The 27,077-nt window shown below is 36.0% G+C and overlaps 1 protein-coding gene across 4 annotated transcripts in view; it reads left to right on the top strand.

The window, feature by feature from the left end:
• The window catches only part of HBS1L (HBS1 like translational GTPase), an 81,822-nt gene extending 60,039 nt beyond the window's left edge, over positions 1 to 21,783 (top strand). For all 4 annotated transcript variants that reach the window (XM_029223870.1, XM_029223874.1, XM_029223871.1 and 1 more), the window contains 10 exons: positions 2,562 to 2,708; positions 4,394 to 4,468; positions 5,189 to 5,306; positions 5,936 to 6,004; positions 8,757 to 8,861; positions 11,721 to 11,811; positions 12,239 to 12,347; positions 16,404 to 16,504; positions 19,000 to 19,144; positions 21,121 to 21,783. In XM_029223870.1, coding sequence (XP_029079703.1) covers positions 2,562 to 2,708; positions 4,394 to 4,468; positions 5,189 to 5,306; positions 5,936 to 6,004; positions 8,757 to 8,861; positions 11,721 to 11,811; positions 12,239 to 12,347; positions 16,404 to 16,504; positions 19,000 to 19,144; positions 21,121 to 21,132 — 972 coding nt within the window. In that variant the 3' untranslated portion in view covers positions 21,133 to 21,783. The remainder of the gene's footprint in view (positions 1 to 2,561; positions 2,709 to 4,393; positions 4,469 to 5,188; positions 5,307 to 5,935; positions 6,005 to 8,756; positions 8,862 to 11,720; positions 11,812 to 12,238; positions 12,348 to 16,403; positions 16,505 to 18,999; positions 19,145 to 21,120) is intronic.
• The last annotated feature ends 5,294 nt before the right edge of the window (positions 21,784 to 27,077 follow it).

Here is a 27,077-nt window from a genome sequence, read left to right as displayed (position 1 = left end):
ACCAGATATTTTCTTAACCAAAGTACACTGATTGTACATAAAATTTCCTGATGCTGATGTTATAATGCTAGGATTATAACTTTTAAAATATTAAAATTTTAAATTTTAACTTTTTAAAAAATTTGAAAAAAAATAGAGAAATGTATTTTTCATGATCTCTATTGGTACTTTATAAAACCTTTTCTAATTTATTACAAAGAAGCAAATGTATAAAAGCTACAAATTTCTTTGTGGTAAAAATAATGGTAAGGGCTCAATGAGGCATAGCTTTATAATTCATTTATTACTAAGTTGGAGTGAATATTTCAACATCTGCCTTTTTACTATATTTATATTCAAGTCATATATCTTTTTAAAGAGCTAATTTATGCAGAAATAGTGACGCTTGGGAGTCTTCCCCCTGTGGTTTTTTTGCTTTCTTAAGATTAAAAAACCATTGCAATTTGTAAGCTTACATGATTCTTAATTGAGGATACTGAAAAAACCAAAGATAATAACTTTAAATAATTAAAACAATGCAAATAGCACTACACATATAGGACATTGATTTCTTCTATAATAGATGACTACTGGAAAATATGGAGAGTTCAGAAGTTTGTGTCACTTGGCAAAAGTGTTCAGTGATTGACCATTTTCTGAGTTCTTCCACCCATTTAAAGGGAATGTTTATCAACAAATGTTATGAGCATGTCAACCTAAAAAGGATGTTATATGAATAAATTAGAATATATTTGAAGATAAATAAGGAAGTATTTGATTCTATTTAAGGAAGTTGACATATAATTTCAGAATATTAATTTACAGTCCATGGACTGAATGAGATAATGAAGATTGAAAAGTAATAATTATCACGTTGATTGACTACTGAATACAGGCCAGACTCTGTACTAGGTATTTTGCATGCATTTAGTTTAATCTAATCCTTGTAACAATTCTGTGAAATACATATTAGCCCCATTTTAAATTGATATACTTCTCATTGCATTTACCAAAGGGTACATTTTTCTTTGTTTCCTTATGTGTATGTGTGTGTGTGTATGTGTATGTATGTGTGTGTATGTATGTATGTTTTCATTCAGTGAAAACTTACTGAATGTGCCAAGCACAATGGTAGGCAGTGTGGAGATATGATGGACTACAAAGCACATTTTGATAGTTTAATGGGAGAGGCAAACACCAGAACATACAATGACACTGAAATGTTTTTTAATCATAGAATCTTAGAGTCCGGAGTAATCATAAAGAACATTTACTCCAAACTCCTGATGGAATTAGGGTAGGAAAGGATTTTAGAGATTATTTAATTGAATTCCATTATAAGACAAATGAAGAAATAGGCTCAAAGATATTAAGTAACGTACCCAGTGTATGAGGTACTGTGGTAGGCTTTTCTGGATACAGAGATACATATAGCACATGTTGCCTCTCCTCAAGGAAATCACAGTGTAGAAAGGTAAGACATGTAACAATGAAAGGCTAACACAGATGTACTACAAGAAGAATATACACAGTATACATGATGGATGAGGAGAGATCGCTTTTTACCACTTAAAAGGCTTCCTTGAAAATGTATAGGCATTTAAGCTCCCAAAGACAAGCTGTTGCTTAGAAGGAATAGAGAAATTGCCCAGTAATGTTTTTTGAGATGTTAATAGGAAAGAGGATCAGGAAGGATACTTACTGACTTAGGTATCTTAATACCAGTTCAATGACTTTCAATTTTTAATCTAAAAAAGTAAATATAATTTGACAGTTATTAGCAAAACCTGATGAGAAGGAGATTTACAGTCATTGAGCCTAGGATTTGGACGGTCAGGGCTTTAAGTAAACTACATTTATACCCCAGTGTTTCTGTGAGGTGAGATAGCTGTCTATTTGCCTGAGGTGTGAGACCTGCTAGTGACTACACATGAGTGAAAGAGCCAATTTTCACATTGATTGCTTTAGTTTGTGCTCTTAACTAAGAACCCTTGATCAAAAGAACTGGATCTCATTGAAGAAATTAGGAGTTTAACATTAGAAGTCATGAAGGATTGGGTATGAATGATGCACTTAAGAGTAGATATAAAGCAGAAGGAATATTTGGGTAAGAATTAAAGGAAAAAGAATAGAAATAATAGTGTAAATTGCCCCCCACAAAGTATGTACATGATACTTCTGATTTAAATTATAAAGTTCTGTTGTATTCCGAACAAAGTATCTGATAAATTCTTTACTTACTTTATGATCATTTCATTTCCTGTTATGGTGTGGATTATATGATGACATGTGAAAATCTTTAAAAACTGATAGCAGAAACATAACCCCTTTGCCTGGTTATAATAATTATCATGTAATCAAATATGGGAATTTTTACTTTCTTATGTCATTATTTTTTTGGCACATGCTAGTGCCAAAATTTTAATCCATCTGTGTAATTCCTTTGATTTGCTTTGTGTTTGGTGTCAGGTTGGAGTCTGCCTTTAAAATCTCACCCACACAACTAATTTAATAATCTGTCCTTTGAATTAAAATGCTGTGACATTATTTGCTGTTTTGATTGTTATTTTTTTCTTTTTTAGGCAGATGTAGCAGTTTTAGTTGTAGATGCCAGCAGGGGAGAGTTTGAAGCTGGATTTGAGACTGGGGGACAAACACGAGAACATGGCCTCTTGGTTCGTTCTCTGGGAGTGACCCAGCTCGCAGTTGCAGTCAATAAAATGGATCAGGTATTTAAAGGCTTCTTGAAAATTCGTTTTCGATGGTAGTTAAGATGATGTTCTGCCGTATTGATGACCTCAGGTGTGACTAGTATACATTTTCTTAGTCCAGTTGTCATATTTTAAAAAATAAATTCATGATGCTAATAGTAAATAAATGAGGTATTAGTAATTTTTAAGCAAGAAGACAAATTCTCACTTTCAGAATTAATTTATAAATCTTAAAGTCATTTTAAGTTATAAAAATGCATATTTATTTTAGTATAAAGAAAACCTGAAATAACCTATATTTCTAACTCCCCCGCCCAATTTTTAACTTTTCATTTTGTATGTCCATCCAATTTAATTTTACACGTAAAAATCTTTTTTTAATAATATTGGGTTCTAGTCTGTTTCATTATCTACTGTTTCAAAAAATTGACAATATTCTTGTTCATGTTTCCAAGTAATTAATAATTTTTACGCAAAGAGGCAAAGAGGTAGTTTTTATAGCTTTATTCTAGTGTATTTTAAAGATACACTAACATTTATTCAGACAATCCCCTACTTTTGAATATTTCCAGTTTTGTGTATGTGTGTGTTTAGAAATAGTCTATTCTGTGGAAATTTCTGGGCCTAAGGATATATATATATTTTTTAAGACTTGCTGTACATGATGAAAATACCTTTGAGAAAAGTTCTAGTTATTTACTTCTATATGGTGTGTTCACTTCCCAAAATTCTTATCAACACTGCTGTTATTAAAAGACTGTATTCCAATTTGATATATAAAACATGATTTTTCTTCTTTAAACTTACTCTTCTATGAATGGTCATAATATTTAAATATACTTTGTATATTATCATTTGTATTTTTTCTTTTGGAATTTATGTAGTTTGCTCAGTTTTGAAACTTTAAAAAAATCAATTTGTAAGCTTAATTTAAAGATATTACTATTTCCTTTTGATTTCTCTCATTATGCTTAGGTATTTTCTTACCCTGGGATCAAATTCATATTCACCTAAGTTTTTCTACATAGCTCTTTTATAGTATCATTATTACATATACCTTTTATTTTTTCCCAGTACTTTAGTATGTAAATTTTCAGACATAAAGAAAAGTTGAAAGAATGTTACAGTAACACCCATATTATACCTGCTACATAATATTCTACCACTTGCTTTATCTCATTTTTGTCTATCTACCCCTGTATCCATCCATTTATCTATCTTATTTTGACATGAATTTCCATGTAAGGTACAAGTTACAGACAGTGTTACATTTACTCCTAAATACTATAGCATGGGAATGGTTATCTAGAGTTCATATTACATATACATACACTAAGATATCTGTTTGACTTGGAGGGGGGGTGTCAGTAATTTTATTTTATTTCAGCAGTTGGTCCAGGCACAATTTAATAAGTTATTCACTTTTTCTCCCCACATTTGAAGTCACTTTTAGCATATCCAAAAAATTCTGTAAACATTGGAGTTTGTTTCCAGCCTTTCTGTTGTAAGAAAATTTACTTTTAGATCATATTAATAGTAAGATCTGACATTGTGAGCTTTAATTTTAATAGATTTCATATTTAATAGATTTTATAATTATATTTTATAGTCTTGACTGTTTATATTTTATTGCAAAAATTTTAATTTTTTATATATAGCATGGTCTGAAGCATAGTTTTAAAAATAAATTGGATCTTTATCAGGTTAATTGGCAACAAGAAAGGTTTCAAGAGATTACTGGAAAACTTGGGCACTTTCTTAAGCAAGCAGGTTTTAAGGTAAGATAATTTTAAATTTATTTGGGTACTTTCCTTAAGTCTCATCTTACTGATATGAGAGAAAAAACTACTTTGCTCTTCTTGTTCAGTATTTTAATTCTTTTTGTTTTTATTTCTCCCTGATATTATGTATATCTTACATTCTTTGGATTACTTTATTTGTTTGTTTGTTTGTTTGACTGACCGTTTATTGCCATGCCATGCGTGGCATGCAGGATCTTAGTTCCCCAACCAGGGATCCCTGCAGTGGGAGCGCAGAGCCCTAATCGCTGGACTGCCTGGGAATTCCCTGGATTACTTCATTTTAGAAAATTGCATACATTTTATAAATTGGCTTGGATCTAGTATAAGTAGAAGACTTTTTCTCCACCTATTAAATGAGATGTATAGGTTTAGGGAGGTCATAGAGGAATGTGGAAACTAGTAGAGAGAAATTTCTCCAGCAAAAATGTGAAATGTGCCTACGTTACTAGGTAAAAATGCTTGAGTGTGTTGGAAACACTCAATGCTTAATGCTTGTAAGTTTCCCTCCCACAAAATCAAGAAAGTTGAAAACTGTTGTATCAGGTAACTTCAGGGCAGTAGTTCTCTGACTTCTATTACTTTTTAAAAAGTACAGTGTTGCTTTTGCAAACTTGGTACAGTTATGCTAATAGTGAACCTTTTAATTTTTTAAAAACAATGTTGTATTGAGTTTCATATGTTCAATCTTTTCTATAGGAAAGTGATGTAGCTTTTATCCCTACAAGTGGTCTCAGTGGTGAAAATCTAATCACAAGATCTCAGTCAAGTGAACTTACAAAATGGTATAAAGGACTATGTTTATTAGAACAGATTGGTAAGAATACTGCCATATTAATTTTAATGCATTATGAACTTGATATTAATTATTATTTAGAGTTCTTTATGGGGGACAGTGATATGTGTGAAAAAGCATAGGATTTGTAGTCAGAGGAGCTGGGTCACCAATTTTGAAATTATATGCAATATTTAAACTGATGCTAAATTTTTCTTGTTTAATTAATGCCTGCTCTACCTACCTCACAGACTGTTGTGACATTAATGAGAAAACACATGTGAAAACATTTTATAAACTAGAGTATTATATGAATCACAGTCAATTTGCTGTTAGTATTTATTAAACAATTATTTTCTGAGAGACATGGGAGTATAGTGGACTCATTGGACATGAGTCAAAAATTACTTTAGGGCTTCCCTGGTGGCGCAGTGGTTGAGAGTCCGCCTGCCGATGCAGGGGACACGGGTTCGTGCCCCAGTCTGGGAAGATCCCACATGCCGCGGAGCGGCTAGGCCCGTGAGCCATGGCCGCTGAGCCTGTGTGTCCAGAGCCTGTGCTCCGCAATGGGAGAGGCCACAACAGTGAGAGGCCTGCATACTGCAAATAAATAAATAAATAAATAAAAATTACTTTAAAATTAAACCTTGCCATTTTACCATTTTTTCCAGATTCCTTCAAGCCTCCTCAAAGATCTGTTGACAAGCCTTTCAGATTATGTGTATCTGATGTTTTCAAAGGTAAGTGCTACCTCTATTGGCCTACTTCAGTATGGTCCCTGCCTTTCCATTCACTCCTGACCTCTTTTGTTGGACAAAATTATTATGTTGTCTTCAGATTCTTCCTTCTTTATGCCAGTGGTATACAATTCTAGTTACTTAACACCCCTGCCTAGAAGAATCTTCAATTTACTAACCATTTCCCCATCTCATACTCACCTTCCAAGTATAAAAAAACCCTGATCCTTTATCTGTCTAGCCTCATAGTTTTTTTCTCCCGTTAGATTCCTTTAGTTTCTGTATCCTTCAACTGAACTGGATCATTCAGTATTTCCTAATCACATAGGGTTTTTATTGCCACTATGTCTACCCATGTTGTGCTCTTCTCTCTCTTTACTTGTCCATTTCCTACCCATATATAGCAGTCTGGGTCAGGAAATAGACACCACACATATGTAAAATGGGAAGTTTAATATAAAGGATTATTAATATATTGAAAAAAGTGACTGTACGATACAAGGGCACTCTATGGTACCCTAGGGCTGAGGAAGAGAACCCAAGGAAGGACAAACTCAGAAGAGGTGTTGTAGGAGGTGTTGTATTAAATACCTAAGAATACATCCAGTTTAATGTGTACAAGGCTCTACACAGAAAAATATAAAATGGAAATGGAATAAAAGGTCTTAATAAATAAAAGGATGTAACTTATTATTCCAATATATAACTTACATATTGGAATAATCAGTATGGTAAAGATGTCAGCTGCTCCCCAAATCTCCATTGTCACAGAGCAGGAAGTAGAGAGTAGATTTGGAACTGAGCAGCAATAAATTGATAATTCTGGGGTGATAATTGAGGTCACCCACACACATACCCTAAGGTGTTGCTCTGTGTTCTCTGTATCCTCTGTCACTGCATTTTTCATGCCGTTTTATAATTGTTCCTGTGCTGTTTATTTCACTTAGATTGTGAACTCCTTGAGGGCAAGTACTGTCACTTCTGTATCCATATTTGCAAGACCTAGCTCAGTGCCTGGCATATAAAACATACTTAATAAATGTTGTTTAATAAATGAATAAATGAAGGTGCTTCACAAAAATCATTCAGTGAAATTGAAATTTATTATTATCATTTTCCAGCATTCTAGTAGAAGAGGAAGTACGGTAATTCTTTTCAAAATGCTTATTATCTATTTAAAATATAAGAGGTGCTTAATTTTCTTTTTGATTAATAGGGTTTGCTGACTCTACTTGTTTACCTCTTCTTTCTTCAGGCAGCTTCCTGGCTTCTGCCTGCATTGCTTGCCTCAATCTCAGTTCCCACTGAGATTATCAAATGAACTCTTGGTTGCCAACGTCAGTACACATTTTTCAGTTCTATCTTACTTCCATCTTACTTGAATTTGGCATTACTTCTGAGGCTTGTAGCCACATCCACCTTGAAACTTTTCCCCCTTGGTTTCTGTGACCAACTTTCTCCTGCTCTTCTGTTCCTTTCACCTCTCTGTATCCTCTCTGTGGGCTCCTCTTTCTCTGTCCCTTGACTCGTGTTCTGTCACTTCAGTCCTCTTCTTATTCTGCATGCTCCCTTTGGACCGACATCCATGATTTCATCTATCTCCTGCATCTTGATGCTTCCCAAATCTCCAACCCAGACCTGTTCTCACTCTGCAGATATATCTGCTAACTGCTGCTGGGCATCTCCACAGGGAGTGTGCTCCCAGGGTACCATTCTCATGGGTTTGGTGTGATTGGTGCCCCCTTGAATGCATCTTCTCCATCTGTATGTCTTGCAGATACTTCAAATTCACCAAGGCTAAAATGGATCTTGTTCTTTAATTTTCTATCTCACAGTTAATGCACATCTCAGATTTTTCTGTTTTTGCGATTATCCCCCATTTACCTTATCACCTTAAATCTGTCATACCTTATTCTCAAATTCTTGAGTTTCTTCCCTTTCTGTAGTCCATGTATGCATTTCAATCAACCTCCCCATCTCTCTGACACAGAAACACCATCATGTCACTTTTCCATTCACAATTCTTTTCTGGTTTCCCATTACTTAACTGAGGATGAAATTCAAGCCCTAAGTGTGATTTATGAGGCCCCGTTATTATTTGTCCCATGTCTACCTCTTTTGCCTCCTGTCTTGCCCTTTCCCTCATTATTCCAAATGGTCCCCATATAAATTCCATATAAATGACACATGGGTCTTAGCACGTCCCACATTTGGTTATGACTGTGCCTTTGCACATGCACACAAACTGTCTGGTAAACTCCTGTTCCTTCTTCTAAGTGCCTCGCTAAAGTGTAGTCATTCTCCATCATCATGGATTCTTTGATGAACCTTGTTTTTTTTCCATTGCACATTATAAATAACATTTGTCTCAGGACAATGTAATTGTTTTTGCCTTTCTCTTCACTAGTGTAAACTCCTTGTAGGTAGGGACTTATATTTTCATCTCTTTATTCCCAGAGTTTAGCACTGTGCCTGGTACTTAGTAAGTATTCAATAAATTTCATTTCAATAAAATTGAAAAAGGAATGAATTCCCACTTTTTCTAATATAAATATTTTTATTTATAAGAAAATCAAGAGTAGAATGTGGTGTGTCATATTTAGTAGATATATTAAAAATTCTGAAATGATCATTGCTTAATGTTCATTGAACTACTAGTTTTATATAACTACTAGGAAACTTAGTATAGCTAGCAGTATTAAACATAGATGATATTGTTATGTGAACCATTATAAAATTTTGGCATGTTTTGTAGATCAAGGATCTGGATTTTGTGTAACTGGTAAAATTGAAGCTGGTTATATCCAAACTGGTGACCGACTACTAGCAATGCCTCCTAATGAAACTTGTACTGCAAAAGGTATTCCTCTGCAAGATTCTTTTGTTAAATAACCCTTAAGTTGAGACAGCAGATTTTTAAAAGTAGTTTAGTTATTAACTCCAGAGTAAATAACCTCTTACTGAAATTGTAACTGACTGTCAAAATGATACTAACTGTTGAAGGTAAAAATGTGAAAACATTAAACGATTTTTTTCTGTTGTGACTATGTGTGTATAAATGTACATATAACATTCTAACTGTGGTAGCATTTTTTTTCTTTTTTTTTGACATTGATTCAAGAAGGCTGGCTAGGATTGACCCAGATGTATAGACACCTGTCAGATACATTTAAAATAGTATTCAGTAGCAGAAATTAAGTCTGACCCCATCCTGGCACTAAATAGTCAGTGGCAAAGCAGAGTGCTACAGTCTGTTGTTTTGAAATGTGTATTTCAGAATTACTATAAGTTAACAACCTAGATCATGTTTATACCAAAAGAAATTTTTCACAGGAAGACTTAAGAAAATAAGATGCAAATGGAGAGAATCCTAATGTTGAAAAGAGAAATTGAGCTAGTTTTAAGTGCCGCAATTATTGCTTTTGCATGTATATGACCTTTCATAATAGCTTATAACTGTTTCTATCTTCTGATCATTTGACCTTACCCGTATACATGTTCTTCTTTTTTGAATTCTGCTTAAAAGTTTATAATTCTGCACTTACCTTATTCTAGCTTCCAACTAAACTTCTGACTTCAACATAAAACTGAAGATCTGTTTTATACTATAAAGTAAACTTGCAAACAAAAGGTCTGTGGAAAATGATTCTTTTTTAAAAAGTGTATATTATTTTTATCAAACAAAATTTTCTTGATCTCTAAGCAAGTAGAAAGAAAAAGGTTAAATGGAAATAACTTTGGCTTTCATTCCCTTATTCATCTTTAAATTTAGCTTAAATTATCTCTGCTGTTGTTTCTTAAAGTGATCAAGAGCTGCAATACTATTGAAATACTAATTTCTTTATATGTTAAAGACCTTTTTGAGAATAGGAAATTTTTTTTTAATATAATCAGACATGAATTAAAACCATGATCCTAAACCATGGTCATAGACTTTACAGATTGGCTCCTTTGTGAGCTCCAAAATCATAATTTGGTCACCTCTGAAAGTTCTACATTCTTTCCCTCTTTCTTTCCTGTCCCTACCCTACCAGAAAAACTCCAACCACTTATCTTTAACCCAGTGGTTCTTAAAGGGAAGCCATATGAGAAGCACTGCTTCACTCCTTGAGAGCCACCCTTCTAACCCAACTTGGAGATTCTCAGTCCTCAATTTCTCACCCTAATGCTTTTGATTGATTTATTTGATTTTTTAATGCACGCTTCTGTCTGAACACTTTAGGTGCTACTCTGGCTCACTAACCAGTAGTGTCCTAAAAAAGAGAACTGACTAAATCTGCTACCAACAAATGGAAATTCGAAATTACATTTTCACTTTATTAACATATAAGTTCATAGAGTGTTAAAAAAGAACTTCTTTCTCCAGTGAAGAAAGTGCTTAAGAAGATAAATATCACATGTAGGACAGTGTAACATGTTTGGGGGAAGGAAGTCAGATTATATATTATCTTCAGAAAATTTTATATTGTTAATTGAACTTCTAGTATGAAAGCTCTTAAATCCTAAGCTAAAGGCAATCTCTAGTCTATGTAAGTAGCTAGCTCCTGACTTGAATTCCACATTTCATACCAAAACTCAGATATGGTCATTTTAAATTTACATGTAAAAACTAAATGTAATTAGTTGAAAATTTGACAGACATTTTAAAATATCATAATTGTTAACGTTTTTAGAGTCAGGAACCTCTTTGACACCTTGATGAAAGTATGGCCCCTCTTCTCAGATTAATGCAGATGTGCACCTACATGAAACTTTGAATAAAACTTTAGGTTGTCTCAGAGCCCTTAAAGTTCTCCTTGAACTCCCAAAGAGTCTCAAAGAAACTCAAGAGTATGCTATATGGAAAAAATAAGTATTTTCAGGAGGAGATGGGTGAATTGTAATTTACTAAAAACATGTCAATCGAGAACTGTTCCCCAGTGGTTGGTCTACATACTGTCTTCATCGTTAAGACTCAAGTTCCTATAGAAAGGAACTTACCCCACAGAATCAGAAAATATGAGAAACCTTTTAAAAGCCTTTATTCAAATACCTGAGTTTTATTGCCCTTTGCAATTATACTCTAGGATTTTCCCTCGGTAGTAAAGGTAGCAATAGCTGGGATCATTTTTAAATTAAGTTTTCTTACACTATTAATCTCCTCCTTTTCATAAAATTATTTATCATTGTGCATCTGTCTCTCTGGGAAGCAGTTCTTTTGAGCCATGAATAATGAAGGGGCCTGCCGAGGGTACCATCTGACTGAGTACCGATGCCCTGTGGGTTACTCAGAGATTGTTTACGTCGTTGTCTAATTGGAGCAAAGCTTAAATACTACTAGTCATCTTCCCCAGTCTCATCTATTATGTTTTGAAAGTAACTGGGACTGTACTATTATGCCTGTAGCCGTTAATAGAAGAGAAGTATTAGAATGGGGCCTATTTAATGAATATACCAGTCGTATAAATGAGTTTAAAAAATCTTGATTAAATAAGTAGAAATCAGCCTTTTATGGACAAATACAAGTCACTTTATGTTTAGGGTGGTGGTCCAGAAGAGTCAAGTCTAGAGGAAGTGTGTTTTCCTCAGTGCTTACAGTTAACACTTCTCAATCTCAATCCATTCATATTGAAAATGATGAGTAGTGACTGATGAGGCACAAATCAGCCAAACTCCCTTGGTTGTTATGGTTTGATATTGAGATGTTTCACTGTATGCTTTGGTTCTTACTCATTTCCAGGAATCACTCTGCATGATGAACCTGTTGACTGGGCGGCAGCAGGCGATCATGTTAGTCTTACGTTGGTTGGGATGGATGTCATCAAAATCAAGTGAGTGAGAAAATGAGTTTAAGCGACCATTGTTTTGGATGTAGGACCTCAAAACGCGTAAAATTTGCAATTCACCAGCTCAAATGAAAGAACTGAGTGTTAATTCTGAATCTCATTTGGCCAGAAATAGGCACTTGTGGAAGTGTAAGAATGATAAGCAGAACCTACTAAAATTTAAATTAATACGTGTCAACGTGTGTACCTGACATGTTCTTTGAGGGAAAACAGTAATGTATGAAAATGACATAAGGTTAATAATGGTGTAAAGCCATGCTTTAACCCAAAAGGGACTATTTAGAAAAAGTCCCTAATTTACTGGATTGTTTTACCTTGTTAATGGTTTTAAAGGTTTCCTATTGGATGTGTATTTAATTATCCCCCCAACTACCTGCTCTCCTTTTTTGTTTTTGTTTTGTTGTTGTTACAGTGTTGGCTGCATATTTTGTGGCCCCAAAGAACCCATTAAGGTTTGCACTCGTTTCAGAGCCCGAATCCTCATCTTTAATATTGAAATTCCTATCACTAAAGGATTTCCTGTAAGTTTCAAAATGTTTGTTACTGTTTTTATAAATTCAATATAACTTTATCCTAAAAAGTAGTAACTCTCTTTATAGGTGATGTTGCTATTGTTATTTTCAACTAACATTTGTATTGCTCTCATCCAGAAAAACATGAAATTGGAATTTGAAAATCATCTTTATTGTGTTTTTTTTTTAATTTTGATCCTTAAGTCTGGGGATGTTTTTTTCAAAAAGGCATTGAGAAGAAATTTCATAATCAATAGGATACAAACTGATGATAAAAAAATCGTTTAGGGAAAATCATAGACACTTTTTTGCTGAGTTCCAAATGTTACTTCTTAGATTGGGTCTTTCTGTTTTGGTTTTTTTTTTTTATAATAAGCTTATTTGTAGTTTTTCTGATTATAAAAGTAATACATTGTTATGGAAAATTTTGGAAAACACACAAAAAATAAAAATGATAAGAAAATTCTGGGACACAGCAGTTAAGAATCCTCCTGCCAATGCAGGGGACACGGGTTCGAGCCCTGGTCTGGGAAGATCCCACATGCCATGGAGCAACTAAGTCTGTGTGCCACAACTACTGAGCCTGTGCTCTAGAGCCCTCGAGCCACAACTGCTGAAGCCCGTGCTCTGCAACAAGAGAAGCCACCGCAATGAGAAGCCCGTGCACCGCAACGAAGAGTAGCCCCCATTCTCCACAAGTAGAGAAAGCACACACACAGCAAAAGACCCAACACAGCCAAAAATAAATAAATAAATTTTAAAAATCATATTTAACATCTTATTAAAAAACAGAATCTTCTATAATTGTGTAACCTATAATTATCTGTTCTTTACACTTCAGAGTATTTTTTTGTGTACATTGGTATCTATGGATATATTTTGGGGATGCTTGACCTAGGTAAACTTTAATTACGCTGAAGCTGTGAGGTTGGTTTGCAGGTTATCATTGACTAGCACCATTTGAACATGCACATTTATGGGAAGAGGGGGATTTTATACTGTATTGTTACTTATCCAGAAAAGATACTACTTGTGAATAGCATGAATTCTTTGTTTTATGTGTAAATTTTTTTTCAGCTATTTGGGGCCGTACTCTGTTTATAGTTTGGTACCTTGCTTTTGCCATTTAACTAATGGACATTTTCCCCATTAGACTTATTTTTCTTTTCTTGATCAGCTTATTATATAGTACAGGTTCTGCATGAGAATCAAAAATGTTTCTCGGTGGAATTAAATGGCTTGCCTTTAAAAATATAAACAGATCATTTTCTCCATTTGATGCATCTTTGAAATAAAAGTAAGGGAGTAATAGTAATTGACCTTTAAACTTTATTTAAATTAGTGATAGTATTTTAAAGATTGGGAATAAATTTATTTAGCACATTTAAATTTATTTTATACCTCTGCACCTTTATTTGAGATAACCATGTGCTTTGCTTATAATTCTTTGTAATTATTTCTATGTAAACTTGATCCTATAAAACTATATTTATAAAATAGTGTTTAAGTATTTTAGTTTTATAATTATATTCCATTTCTCCCATATGCTAAAAAAGGGGAGGGGCAAAAGCTCTGTCCAAAAAATCAGTTATTGTTGCAAATACTTCTTTTAAATATTTAAAATTCATGTGTTGATAAGCAAGAAATTGCTATGAACGAATGGCACTCATTCTTAGAAAGCAGTATGTCCAATGGAGAGAAGCTGAAGAGGTTGGTTACTGTGTTTTTACTCATGCGGCAATAATTTTTGCCAATGGAGAGGTAGAGAGGTCAGGAGGTTGGTAGTTACTTTGAATAGTAATACTGTCTTCCTGTGTACTGTAGTTTCTTTTATGAATTAAAAGCTTTTCAGTGCTGCTTTAAGAGATTCTACTTGCTTATGTTGATTCACGAATACCAGGATGAAATTTGTTTCAGAAAAAAAATCACGTTTTGCCATTTAATCCACTCTCTGTGGGAAGAAACTTCCACAATTTTTAAAAATTTAACCAAGGAGAGGCTTCCTAAGCAATTAAATTTCACTATTTAGGGACTAGTTCCTTAATACATAAATGTTTTTGTTTCCCTTAGCTTATATGGTAAACTGTCTATATATTTAAGAAGAAAAAAAAAGAAGAATGGGTTAGACTTTAACTAAATTCATGTTTTGATTTATTGTGATAAAATATTTATAACAGAAAATTTACCATTTTAACCATTTTTAAGTGTACAGTTCAGTGGCCTTAAGTACATTCACCTTGTGCAACCATCACCACCTCCCATCTCCAGAACTTTTTCCTTATCCCAAACTCTGTACCCATTAAACAATAACTCCCCCTATCACACTTTCCCCCTGTCCTCTGGTAACCACAGTTCTACTTTGTTTCTCTATGAATTTGCCTATTCTACATCCCTCATATAAGTGAATCATACAATATTTGTCCTTTTGTGTCTGACTTATTTCACTTAACATAATGTTTTTGAGGTTCATCCATGTTATAACATGTATCAGAATTTCATTTCTTTTTAAAACTGAATAATATTCTATTGTAAGTATTTACCACATTTTATTTATCCATTCATACGTTGATGGATGTTTGGATTGTTTCTGTCTTTTGGCAGATGTAAATGATGCTTCTGTGAACACTGGCATACAAGTATCTGTTTGAACCCCTGCTTTCAATTCTTCCGAGTATATATCTCAGAGTAGAATTGCTTGATTGTATGGAAATTCTGTGTTTAACTTTTGAGGAACCACTAAACTGTTTTCCACAGCAGCTGCACTATTTTTACATTGCCACCAGCAGTACACAAGGGTTCTAATTTCTCCTCTTCCTTGTTATTTGCCTTTCTTGTGTGTGTGGGTGTTGGGGGGGGTGATTTTTTGTTAGTTTGTTTGTTTATAATAGGCATACTGATGAGTGTGAAGGGGTGTATCGTGGTTTTGATTTGCATTTCCCTAATGGCTAGTAATGTTGAGCATCTTTTCATTTCTTTATGTATTTTGGGTTTTAATTCCTTATCAGTGTATGATTTGCAAATATCTTCTTCCAGGCTGTGGGTTGTCTTTTTACTCTTAAGTATCCTTTGATGTACAAGAGTTTTACATTTTGATGAAGTCCACTTTATCTACATTTCCTTTTGTTGCCTTTACTTTGGTGTCATATCCAAGAAGTCATTACCAGATTCAACATTAAGAAGATTTCCCACTCTGTTTTCTTCTAAGAGTTTCATAGTTTTAGTCCTTTTGTTTAGGTCTTTGATCCATTTTGAGTTAATTTTTGTATATGGTGTAAGATTCTTTTGCATGTAGATATCTAATTTTCCCAGCACCGTTTGTTGAAAAGACTGTTCTCTCCCTATTGAGTGGTCTTGGCACCCTTATTGCTGCTTAACCTATTTGATATTAATTTCCTTACATATAAAACGTGAACAGTAATAGCTAATATATAAGGCCATCAGTTAACTTCAGGTTTACCGTGTGTTAGGCACCACTTTAAAATAACATTATCGGGTTTTCCTCATTTAGTGACGAGAGACCTGATGTTGGGGATATTGGGGGGAAAACGGTTATTACAGGATGTGCCCCAGATCACACAACTAGAATGTGTAAAGTTAGGATTTGAACTCAGGTCTGCCTGACTTCAAAGCCTGTCTAAACTCCCATATAATATTTTACTCTCATCATCCAGCAATGAATACAATTCGTTACTGCTGAATATCATGCGAATCCCCTTCCCTCATTTTTATGGTGAAACAGTTCACATTTGTTGAACATCTGCTGTACCAGACACTGTCTCTTCTGTTATTTAGTTCTCATCATAATCCTATAAGGAAGGTTATGTAATTTACTCAAGTTTACACAGTAAGTGGTGGAGGAGAAATTGGAACTGCTTCCCATGACCTTTTCCCCTAGTGAGTTAAGGGACAACCTGATTGGAGTGGTGGGACTTAGGGGAAGCAGCTGGAGATCCTGCAACTCCAGGCAGTAGTGCTGAGGCTAACGTGATTCCGTGTGAGTGCCAGAGTAAAAGACCAGAGATGCTGCAGCGAACAGCTTTGTAGTGTTACAATTTTTTGTTTTAGGTGCTGTTACACTACCAAACCATCAGTGAACCTGCCGTTGTTAAACGATTGATTAGCGTCTTAAACAAAAGCACTGGTGAAGTCACAAAGAAAAAGCCTAAGTAAGTGTTTTAATGCATAAATAATAAACACAATTTAAGCACATTCCTTACAGATTAATTCATTTGTGTAATATTTCTCTTTGCGATAAGTGAAGTCTGTTTTTACTTGTTCCAGAAATCATTTTTTTAAAGGACTAGATGAAAACACAAAAACAAATATTTAAGCTCCTGTTTAGGTAGGAATGCTAGATATAATTTCAGTTATATATGATGGTGATGGGTGTGAATTGTAAATAAAAATGTAAATATAAGTTTATATGTAAGTATCAAGCCCTAGATACTGATGATGTAAAAATGAAGGCATTTAAAAAATCAGTCCTACATTTTTGAAGATGAATTTGAGTTATGCCTAGCCACTTGTCCCAAATTCCAGCTGATTGTGCTTCTTAACTTTCTTGTCACCCCCTCATGGGAATCATGCCCTATGCTAAGAATACCTCAGGAAGAGAGTGAACTAAACACTGTTTTTTTCCCACCTGGAAAGTACTTTTGTTTTCTGCTTGAAGTCCACCTGGTGCCTAGGCTGAGGTGGTCACCACATGTTGGTCCCCTCTGCTTACCATTAATATCTAAGTCTAGGTGTGGACAGTTCCCCCTTGGCTGGGATAGGCACGGGATTTTTTCAGAGGAGGTGCTTCCTGAGAATCTTGAGTTTCTTACTCTAATTCAACTAAAGGTTGACCACAGTTTGGTTTGGCTGCTTCAGCTTTGGGGTTTTCCTCACTTCAGCCCTATGGGGAATCCCACCCAAAATCCCCTTTTTTTTCAGTCCTGGGGTGTTCCTCCTCATTTGCACCTGTGTAAGAGGCCAAGGTGGTTAGAGGGTTAATTTAGGATTGGCTGCACGTAGAAGAAAGAATCTTCACACTGTTCTAAACCCATGCCTGTTTCTCCGTTAGTTAGAAAAAAGAGGCCACTTCACCTCTCTTTTAAAGATAGTTCTTTATTTTTAACCTGAGTCTTTAGCTTCTAGCATGAGTGTCTGCCATAATGTACTGAGAAGTGTGATAGAACTAATGGCTGATGTTTCTTGAGGACCACTATTTTCTAGGCTCTGTCATAAGTGCTTTCACATGGTTTACATTCTCAGCAACCGTATGAAGCAGGTATTATTATGTTTCCCATGTTTCAAATGAGGAGGCTGAGGCTTAAAGAGATTGTATAACACGTTTGAGATCACAAAGCTAGCAAGTGGCAGGCCCAGGATTCTAATCTAGTTAGTTGGGTCACATAAATTCTTTTGGCAGGAGGCGGGCTGTTTGACTTGGAAAATTCTCAATCTGACATTGGCTCATCAGATGTAATCCTGAATTTTACCCTCCCTGCTCATGCTGCAGAGTCTAGCTCAATGATGGTAATTCTAGGTTTTAATATATTCTCATGCTAGTTTTTCCTGTCACCGTATTTGTAGCTTTGTCCTTTTATTTTGCACCAACACCATTTGGCCTTTCCCCTTTGTTTCCATTCCTGGCACATTGTAGACTCGATTGCTTTATATGGGATGGAATCAAGCTTTCTAGAACCAAACTTAATGCAAATTATGAATATATTAGATGTTCTCCTTCCTAAGGAATGGGACCTTAAGCTGAAATTGCCCAAAGCCAATATTTAGAATTTTGGGAATACGTTTTTTAGAAACTTTGGCTTATTCTATCTGTCTGTCCCTGAATTAATCTTTCAGAAGGGGAGTTTATGAATGCTGTTCTCTATCCTTCTAGAACACATCAAAATTGAATTAGGGAACATTTCAGAATGTCCCCTTTGGGTTCTCCCTCTTTCAGTAACTCTGGTGGGGCCCGTGCACAAGGATTCTTGGTGGTTTTGCTTATTTGTGTGAAGCTGTTTGCAATCAGGCCCATGCCTCATCTCCCTTCATTTCCTACAAACATCATACTGTGAAAGAATCTTACATGATTTTATCCTGAACGTCTGTTAAAGAACCACTCTTCCTATGTGAGAAAAGAGAGAGGAGGGAGGGAGAGAGAGATCTAGGGTAGTGTGTTGGCACTAGGAGATTATCCTCTTTAAAGATAACTTTTTAACACATAATCTACCAATTAGGATTTTACTATGGAAGACATAGGACATTGCATTCCTTTCTTTAAATGCAACTGCATCACTCTTCTTTAATTTCATGAGGGAATGAAAGGGAAGACTTTGGTGGAGGTGTCTTGAGTATTTTAGATTATAGTGTCCTTCAAAGGATAGAGTTCAATTTGGAGGATTGTTTAAAACACACACACACACACACACACACACACACTCATACACACACGAACTAGCTAATATTTCTTAAATCTAGAATTACTCCTCTCATTTCTTTCAACTAACCCCCTCAAATTCAAAGGCATATATTTTCATTTTAAGAAAATCCCTTTTTACTTTTTAAGTTTTTGAAAAACTAAGTTGATGTGTAGATGGAATGTGAAATATTTTTCGGGTTTTAATTACATTTCTTTACCTTTATTAGATTTCCATTTTATTTTTCGTGATAGATTGTTGACCAAAGGCCAGAATGCATTGGTGGAGCTACAGACACAAAGACCAGTGGCTCTTGAGCTGTACAAAGACTTTAAAGAGCTGGGGAGATTCATGCTGCGCTACAGTGGTTCTACCATAGCTGCTGGTGTAGTCACCGAGGTATTTTAAAGTGACTGATCATGTATCCATGGTTATTATGTCTTTTTCTACTTTCTTGTTAAAATTTTACTTATTTATTTTTATTTTTTGGCCGCGTTGGGTCTTCGTTGCTGCGCACGGGCTTTCTCTAGTTGTGGCGAGCAGGGGCTACTCTTCGTTGCGGTGCGCGGGCTTCTCATCGCAGTGGCTTCTCTTGTTGCGGAGCACAGGCTGTATGTGCATGGTCTTCAGTAGTTGTGGCTCGCAGACTCTAGAGTGCAGGCTCAGTAGTTGTGGCACAGGCTTAGTTGCTCCGCGGCATGTGCGATCTTCCCGGACCAGGGATCGAACCCGTGTCCCCTGCATTGGTAGACGGATTCTTAACCACTGTGCCACCAGGGAAGCCCTCTTTTTCTACTTTTTAAGAATGATTACTGAGATTTTATGGCTTAACGGGAGTGCAGTTATATTAGAACAACATTTTAAAATTTTATTAAAGATTAAAAGAATGACGGGAAGAAAATGTTTCATCTTAGATCTTCTCATAACGAAACTTCCAAACTGTCTTCTCCACCAGTAATATTGCTCAAAATTAAAGGAAATCCATTGAAAAATACATCTGTATGCAGTCCAAATCATGAGAATAGACTTTAATAAGAGTCAAATGAATTGGGGGTAGTGGTTTTGTTTAACAAAGTGCCCTCATTACATTTTTTTTTTAATAACTGGTTCTCAGTTCATTCATTCAGAAAGTTCAGTTAATATATCAGTAATGTTTCTGAAACATTAATATATAATGTAAGGTACAGTTGAGTTTTGGAGAAAATAGCCAGAAATGAACCAGAATTTCAGTGATTTAAATTTTCTCCCACACTATCATGATTAATATAGATCTTATGAATACATGCATGCCTTATTTTATTGCACTTCACAGATACTGTGTTCTACAAAATGAAGGTTTGTGGCAGCCTTGCATTGAGCAAGTCTCTAGGCACCATTTTCCCAACAGCATTTGCTCACTTCATGTCTCTGTTTCACACTTTGGTAATTCTTGCAGTATTTCAGACTTTTACATTATTATTATTACATATTTGTTGTGGCGATCTGTGATCAGTAATCTTTGATGTTATGCCTACAAAAAGGTTATGACTCACTGAAGGCTCAGATGATGGTTAGCCTTTTTTAGCAATAAAGTATTTTTAAGTTAAGGTATGTACATTGTTTTCTTAGACATAATGCTATTGCACTCTTAATAGACTATAGTATAGTGTAAACATAACTTTTCTACGCACTGGAAAACCAAAAAATTCCTATGACTTGCTTTACTGCGATTCTCACTTTATCGAGGTGGCCTGGAACGGAACCCACAATATCTCCGAGGTATGCATGTATTTTTAAAAAGGGCTTCATTACTTCATATGCTTGTTTTCTGCATAAAAATTACTCAGTTCATTTAACTGGATGGATACTTTGGACATAGGGCTTTAGGTTGCATCAAAATTCAGTTATACGTGTACCATGAAAAAGGCTCTGGAGTTAAACTTAAGTCTAAGTCTGAGTTACTGCTCCACTAATTCCTAGTTGCAGAAGAACAACATTTGTCCTGTAATTTATCCATCTATGAAAATGGGGTAATAGAATCTACCTTCTGGAGTTGTGAAATGAAATGGTCTGCATAAAGCACTTGGCACAGTGATTGCATTTAGAAAGCATTCAGTAAATGTTACCTAATAGCAGCAGCAGCAGCATCACATTTAACTGTCAAAACATTCTTTATGAAAGAGCATTCTAAAAATAAGATGCAGTCTCTTGTGCAAAGTAATGGAGAGATTATAGAAAATCTCAAATAACAAGACTAGGGAAGGAAAAAAGTTGCAGGAAAAACAAAAAAGTTTCACCTGATGTAATGATTGCTCCACTGCCATTTTTTCCTTTTGTTGTTGTTCATATAATGTGGTTGGTTAAATTATAGCAAATGCTTTTTTTTTCTTTTACAGATAAAAGGCTGATGGGTCAGAATTTCTACCATGTTTCTAAACACAGTGAGATAGTTAACCTCCATGTTTTGAAAGAATCCAGTTATTCAGTTAAAGCAACAATGTGCAATTGATATTTTTTTAAAGGAGAGAGAAAATTCAAGCTATAATTAGCTGCAGAGAAGTATCATTCGCCGCGCCTACAAAAAGTTGAAGTTGCCAGCTGGCAAAGAAGGCTAATATTTCACTTTCATTGAAAAAACTAGCTTTTCCTTTGAAATGTTACTAATGGATTTACCTTGCTGAGACTTACGGAAGTTATCAGAAATATGTGTTAGAAGACATCGAATCATCATGACGTGAACTCTACTTCCAGCCAAACCACCAGATGTTTTCAGTTTTCTCTTTTGATTTCAACTTACAACACACATTTTTAAGGAAGAATAACTAAAATGGGTTATTGAGGTAGTTAATATTTGACCTGAGCAGTTTTTTAGTTAACTGTAAGAAAAGATTTGTTGAAGGTTAATAAAGGTATTTTGTGTTGAGCAGTGAGTGTTCTTCCTTCAACAAACAACCATTTGGAACTGCTTAGTTTGCAGTTATTGGAAATTGTTCCTTTGGTAACCAAGATATTATTTAAGGTGTAAAGCCAGCTAATAAAATGCCTTTGTTTGAGCATAACAACAAAATGTGTTGTGTTTCTTCGATGTTTCTGAGATTCTAAGTAGGACTTGGGTTTTATGGGATCTTTTTCACCTGAGGGTTTCCCCAGTCTTTCACGTGAATTCTTGCTTTTTATCCTAGTAGCAGATCAAATTTAATCTCATCCATTTCTAACCATAACTTAATTTTATTTTTCCCATTCTCACTTTTATAATTACATGTATGATGACTTTATCTCGTATTCCTTGTAGATTGTAAGTCCCCTATGAGTAAGAGTCATGTTTTTCTTTAAAGTTTCAACAAACTCCAAGGTATATTTAGTTAACAGGTATTTGTTGAGCTCCCTCCTGGGTACCATTGCTTTTGAGTGGATTTTGTCCTCAGCTGAGGCTGGGACTGTGTTCTTGCTTTACAATGGTGTGTTAGTTTCTGCTTTATAACAAAGTGAATCAGTTATACATATACATATGTTCCCATATCTCTTCCCTCTTGCGTCTCCCTCCCTCCCACCCTCCCTATCCCACCCCTCTAGGTGGTCACAAAGCACTGAGCTGATCTCCTTGTGCTATGCGGCTGCTTCCCACTAGCTATCTATTTTACGTTTGGTAGTGTATATATGTCCATGCCACTGTCTCGCTTTGTCACAGCTGGGACTGTGTTCTGATGGACCATATGATACAATTTTTTTTTTAATTAATTAATTTTTAAATTTATTCTTGGCTGTGTTGGGTCTTCATTTCTGTGCGAGGGCTTTCTCTAGTTGTGGCGAGCAGGGGCCGCTCTTCATCGTGGTGCGCAGGCCTCTCACTATCGCGGCCTCTCTTGTTGCGGCGCACGGGCTCCAGATGCGCAGGCTCAGTAGTTGTGGCTCATGGGCCTAGTTGCTCCGCGCCATGTGGGATCTTCCCAGACCAGGGCTCAAACCCATGTCCCCTGCAATGGCAGGCAGATTCTCAACCACTGCGCCATGAGGGAAGCACCGATACAATTTTTTTATATTGGGAAATGGTGTGATTTATATATTGATGGCTTACCATATTCAACAGCATTTCTTCTTAATTGAAGAATAACATCCATATGGTAAAGTGTACAGAACATGAATGTGCTGCTTGGTGGACGATCACAAGGTGAACACATTTCTTTACTAAAAAGTATATGTGTAGCTGTCATTTGAGAGTAAACTTGCTAAGGCAAAAAAGCGTTTTATTTATATTAGTCAGAAATTTAACAGATACAACTGACAGAAACCTAATTTAAAGTGACTTAAGCAAAAAAGAAAGACCTGCAGTAGCCCTGACTTTCAGCTGGTCTTGCTCGAGTCACAGTGTCAGGCAAGGACTAATCTGTACTCTGCCTTCTCCAGTGTTGGTTTTGCCCTCAGACTCCATACGGAACCCCCTGCGATTCCACACTTAGATCCTCAGACCCTCCATCAAGGGCAAGGACAGGCTAAAAGAACACGTCTTTTCCAGAAGTCCTAGAAACATCTCACCATGGACTATAACTGAGTGTAATTTCTTTCCTTGGGGCATCCTTTAGATGTGATGTGAGTATCACCCAAAGTGCACAGCTGAGAATTATGGAAGGGTTGGAAGGAAATTCAGGATGCTATGAAGAAGGGGAAATGGACTGGGGGCGGGGGGAGGGGGTGGGATGCAAAAACAAGAAACATCCACTCTGTATAGCATACAAGGTCATGATAGCATTAAGAATTTTAGATAAAACTTTAGCATAAAACAAATAGTAGCAGCAGTAGTAAAAATGAGTTTATTTCTTCCTTCCTAAATTGTGATAGAGTGATCTTTTTATTTACATTATGTTTACAATTGATTGTTGTTGAGGGGTGGTAATATTAAGAGAACCCACTGTGGGAGGTTGGGGTTAAATGACAAGATGTCTGGCGAGCACGCCCAAGCTTGGGTTTGGTCTGAAATCCTCCCCCTGATACTTACCACACTAAATAGTACATCCATATTGGGTCACTGTGCTTCAGGTACTTCTTGTCTCTGCTTCTTCCTATTTATGGTCACGCTGTTTCTTTACCCAAGTGGCTTTGTCCTCTTACCGTGACTCTTCATGGGTCTCCACTGGATCAGTTGCCTCTGTGGTAACCTGGCTTAAAAAAATTTCAGATCCATGTTTGGGCTTGTTAGTGTTTTTCCACACGTTCGTTATTTATGACAATATTTGAATTTTAGAAACTCAAATATTGGTTTAGAAAACAATTTCTGGACATAGTTTGTTTTCTCCCAATAATATGCAGATCAGTAATAATTTTAACTATTGTTAAAATGTAATCATTCCCTCTAGAAAATTTGGAAAATACAGAAAAGTAAAGAATAAAACTCACCCATAGTAATATTGCCTAAATATCAATATTACTGCTGCTAACATGTTGATGTATTTCTTTTCTGTCTCTAGGGCATATTTTTTCTTGGAGTTGTGATCATTAGTCAAGCTCTTTTCATTTTATAATGTAATCAAGATTTTTTGATAGAAATATTAGTAGCTTTTTAAAAATGATGTAAAAATATAAAATTAGAAACCTAGATATATTGGAATTAGGATTATACAGCTAATTTTTAAAAAAGCTTCCAGATAAGAAGGCTCAATAAAAACTCCTGGGCCATTATTTTCCAACTTCCCTCTAAAATAGTCACAGAAATATGTAAATAGGAAAACATTCCTTCCTTCATCCCTAAGAGTCTGCCATATCCATGCACAGAGGGAGCTCTGGAGCGCCGGTCGTCATGGGGCTGACAGTTCAGCCAGGGGCCGTTCTCAGCACTACAAATGAGAGTTAACAGTGTGAAAGCATGCACCCTAAAGACAACATTAGAAGGGGGCTAGGTGAGGAGGGGGACCACTAATACTGAAGTAAAATTGTAATACTTCTATACAAGAGTCTCTTGAGTTAAACTAATTCAACCCGTAAGCCACAATCTCCTACCAATTCAGGATTAGTGGAGGGAACGGGGGCAGGTTTTGCATTGCCAAAATCATCCAAGAGGGCAGCTTTTAGCCTTCAAAGTAGCAACATCAAGATCCCACCAACAGTAAAAACCATTCTTTAGAACCCACCCACCTCCAGTAAGAAGAACCACGTCAGTGAGAATCTTAACAGTGGGGCACAAGCCAGCAGAACCACACATTGACATGAGGTATGGGTACAAGGGGCAAGATGAGGAGAGCCCAGCAATAACCCTAGTTGAAGACACCTAAAGTCCTTCTTAGCTTTAGAATCTTGCCAGCAGAGCAAAAGTAGAACGGATCAAGTAATTTACAACCTGGTTCTTTGAAAATGCCAAAGATATTCAAGATTTTTAAAAGGAAAAAGAATATATGAACACACTAGGGGTGGGATGAACCATGTAACTATACGTGTTAATGATTAATTAGAACACTGTGGAACACTGGGTTCTGCTCCTGTGTACCAGCTCATTGCTGTTTTCTCAGGGAACCCCCGGCCTCTGACTAGTGTAAAGGAAAATGGGTTACTGTGTGCTTCAGTGGGACCTTGTCTCTCTCCTTGGAATATTTTCGTGGGTGCAATTTTATATTGACTTGTATGATTCATTTATGTTCTCCTTCCGCTGAAATGTAAGTCCCAAGAGGAAAGAGACCTTTTCTGTTTTGCTTCTGATTCTTTTTCAGCAATTGATGTAGTCCTTCACACATGCAATTGTTAAATGAGTGAAAGAATTAACACCGGTGGTGGCATTATGGAGGATTTTCATTTCTTTACATCTGTATTGTCAGAAAATTACAAGCTTTTATTTCTATGATAATGCTGTGTGTGAAGGCGCTGTTTTTTAAAGTGAAGGAAAGAGAAAACTTGTTAGAAGCAAACTTTAAAACTGCTTCTGTCTGTCCTCTTGTCTGGTGAACCTCAGCTGTAATTTGGAGTCTTTCTTGAGCTGGGGTGACCCTCTTGATCCTGGAAGATTCAAATGTGCCTGCATTTCAGAAAGGGAACCAGCAATTGACTGGCTGCTAGGGATTCTCCTAGCTCTCAGGTGGACTATGAGATAGATGGTGGGAGTAACTGACACATTAGTACTTTCCAATACTGGGCTTGGGTATATTTCTTTTTATTTAAAGATGGTTAAGAAATAAGAGGCTTGTGGCAAAATCGGTAGTACCTGAGCACATGCAGGCAAAAAGCTTTCTTTCAGGTGTATTGCAGGAAACAAAAATTTTCTTTCAATAACTGCTGCATGGTGTCTGTGAGAAGTAAGGGGATATTGCTGAGCTGAGAAAAGAATCAGAACAGGTTAGAAGAGACTCCACGGAAGCCTAAATCATAATAGCAAAATTTAAACATTCAGTGAAGCCTGTAAAATAGATAGCAATTGCCGAAGAGTTGATGATATAGAGGTTGTCCTTGGAAACCACTCCTAGAATGCAGATAGGTGAAAATGATGAACAGGAAGACCCCAAGATTGCACCATATTTTATGTAAAACATCACAAGGGAATTTTAATGAGATTAAGCCAATCTTGGAAACAAAACAAAACTCCCCCAAAAATCATCTTCAAAGAAACAAAAAATTAGCTTTAGTCTTTTCGGCAGCGCTAAATTCCAAAAGACAGAGGGACACAGGAGCTAAATATATAAAACTCAAAGTTAGAGGGACTGTAACTCACAAATTCATCACTCATATGACGTTACTTATAGGCGGGGTAAGAGTCTCAAAAGATGTCCTTCTGGGAGAGGGTGAAGGGATTGGGGAGGCAGGATTTTAAATGTCCAGATCATGAAGAGGTAGTTGAACACTTTAAGATTGGGGACATCATGGTAGAAAATTCTTTAGCAAGCATATGTTGATGCCGATCATTTGTTGATGTCATCAGTCAAAGACCACCAGGACACAACCGTAGTCAAAATTATTATTTTTTTTGATGCTTGTTGTAGGCAGAGAGACCGCCGTGGAGTCTAGGTGCTTCTCATAAGAAGGTGTGAAGAATTGAGCACATGTAGGTAATGAGGAGGGAGGGCTCAGGTGAGCAGGGGTTTCTTCTGGACTGGGCACGGTCAGAAAGTGGGAATAATTCTGCAGTTGGGTATCAATTTTCATATAGGAGGTAGGAGAAATGGAACGCAGTAAAGCAGCAGTCATGCATATTGACCACAAGAGGGCGATGTTAAGTCATTTTCATGGTTTGCACGGTGCCTTTTGGTCTGTGCTCAGGTGTGAGGACAGTATCTCACTTCATCAGGAGCACAGAATAACCTTGTCTGATGTCAGAGATTTAGGAATTGTCAGTGTTCAGTAGGGGAACACCATGGCCCAGCTGTGAGTGCCAGGCCAG

This window comes from Monodon monoceros, unplaced genomic scaffold, assembly GCF_005190385.1.
Source record: "Monodon monoceros isolate NGI ecotype Baffin Bay Population unplaced genomic scaffold, NGI_Narwhal_1 Super_Scaffold_15, whole genome shotgun sequence".
Classification (NCBI taxonomy): domain Eukaryota; kingdom Metazoa; phylum Chordata; class Mammalia; order Artiodactyla; family Monodontidae; genus Monodon; species Monodon monoceros.
Note: the sequence above shows the minus strand (reverse complement) of the source record. Positions and strands in the feature narration are given on the sequence as shown.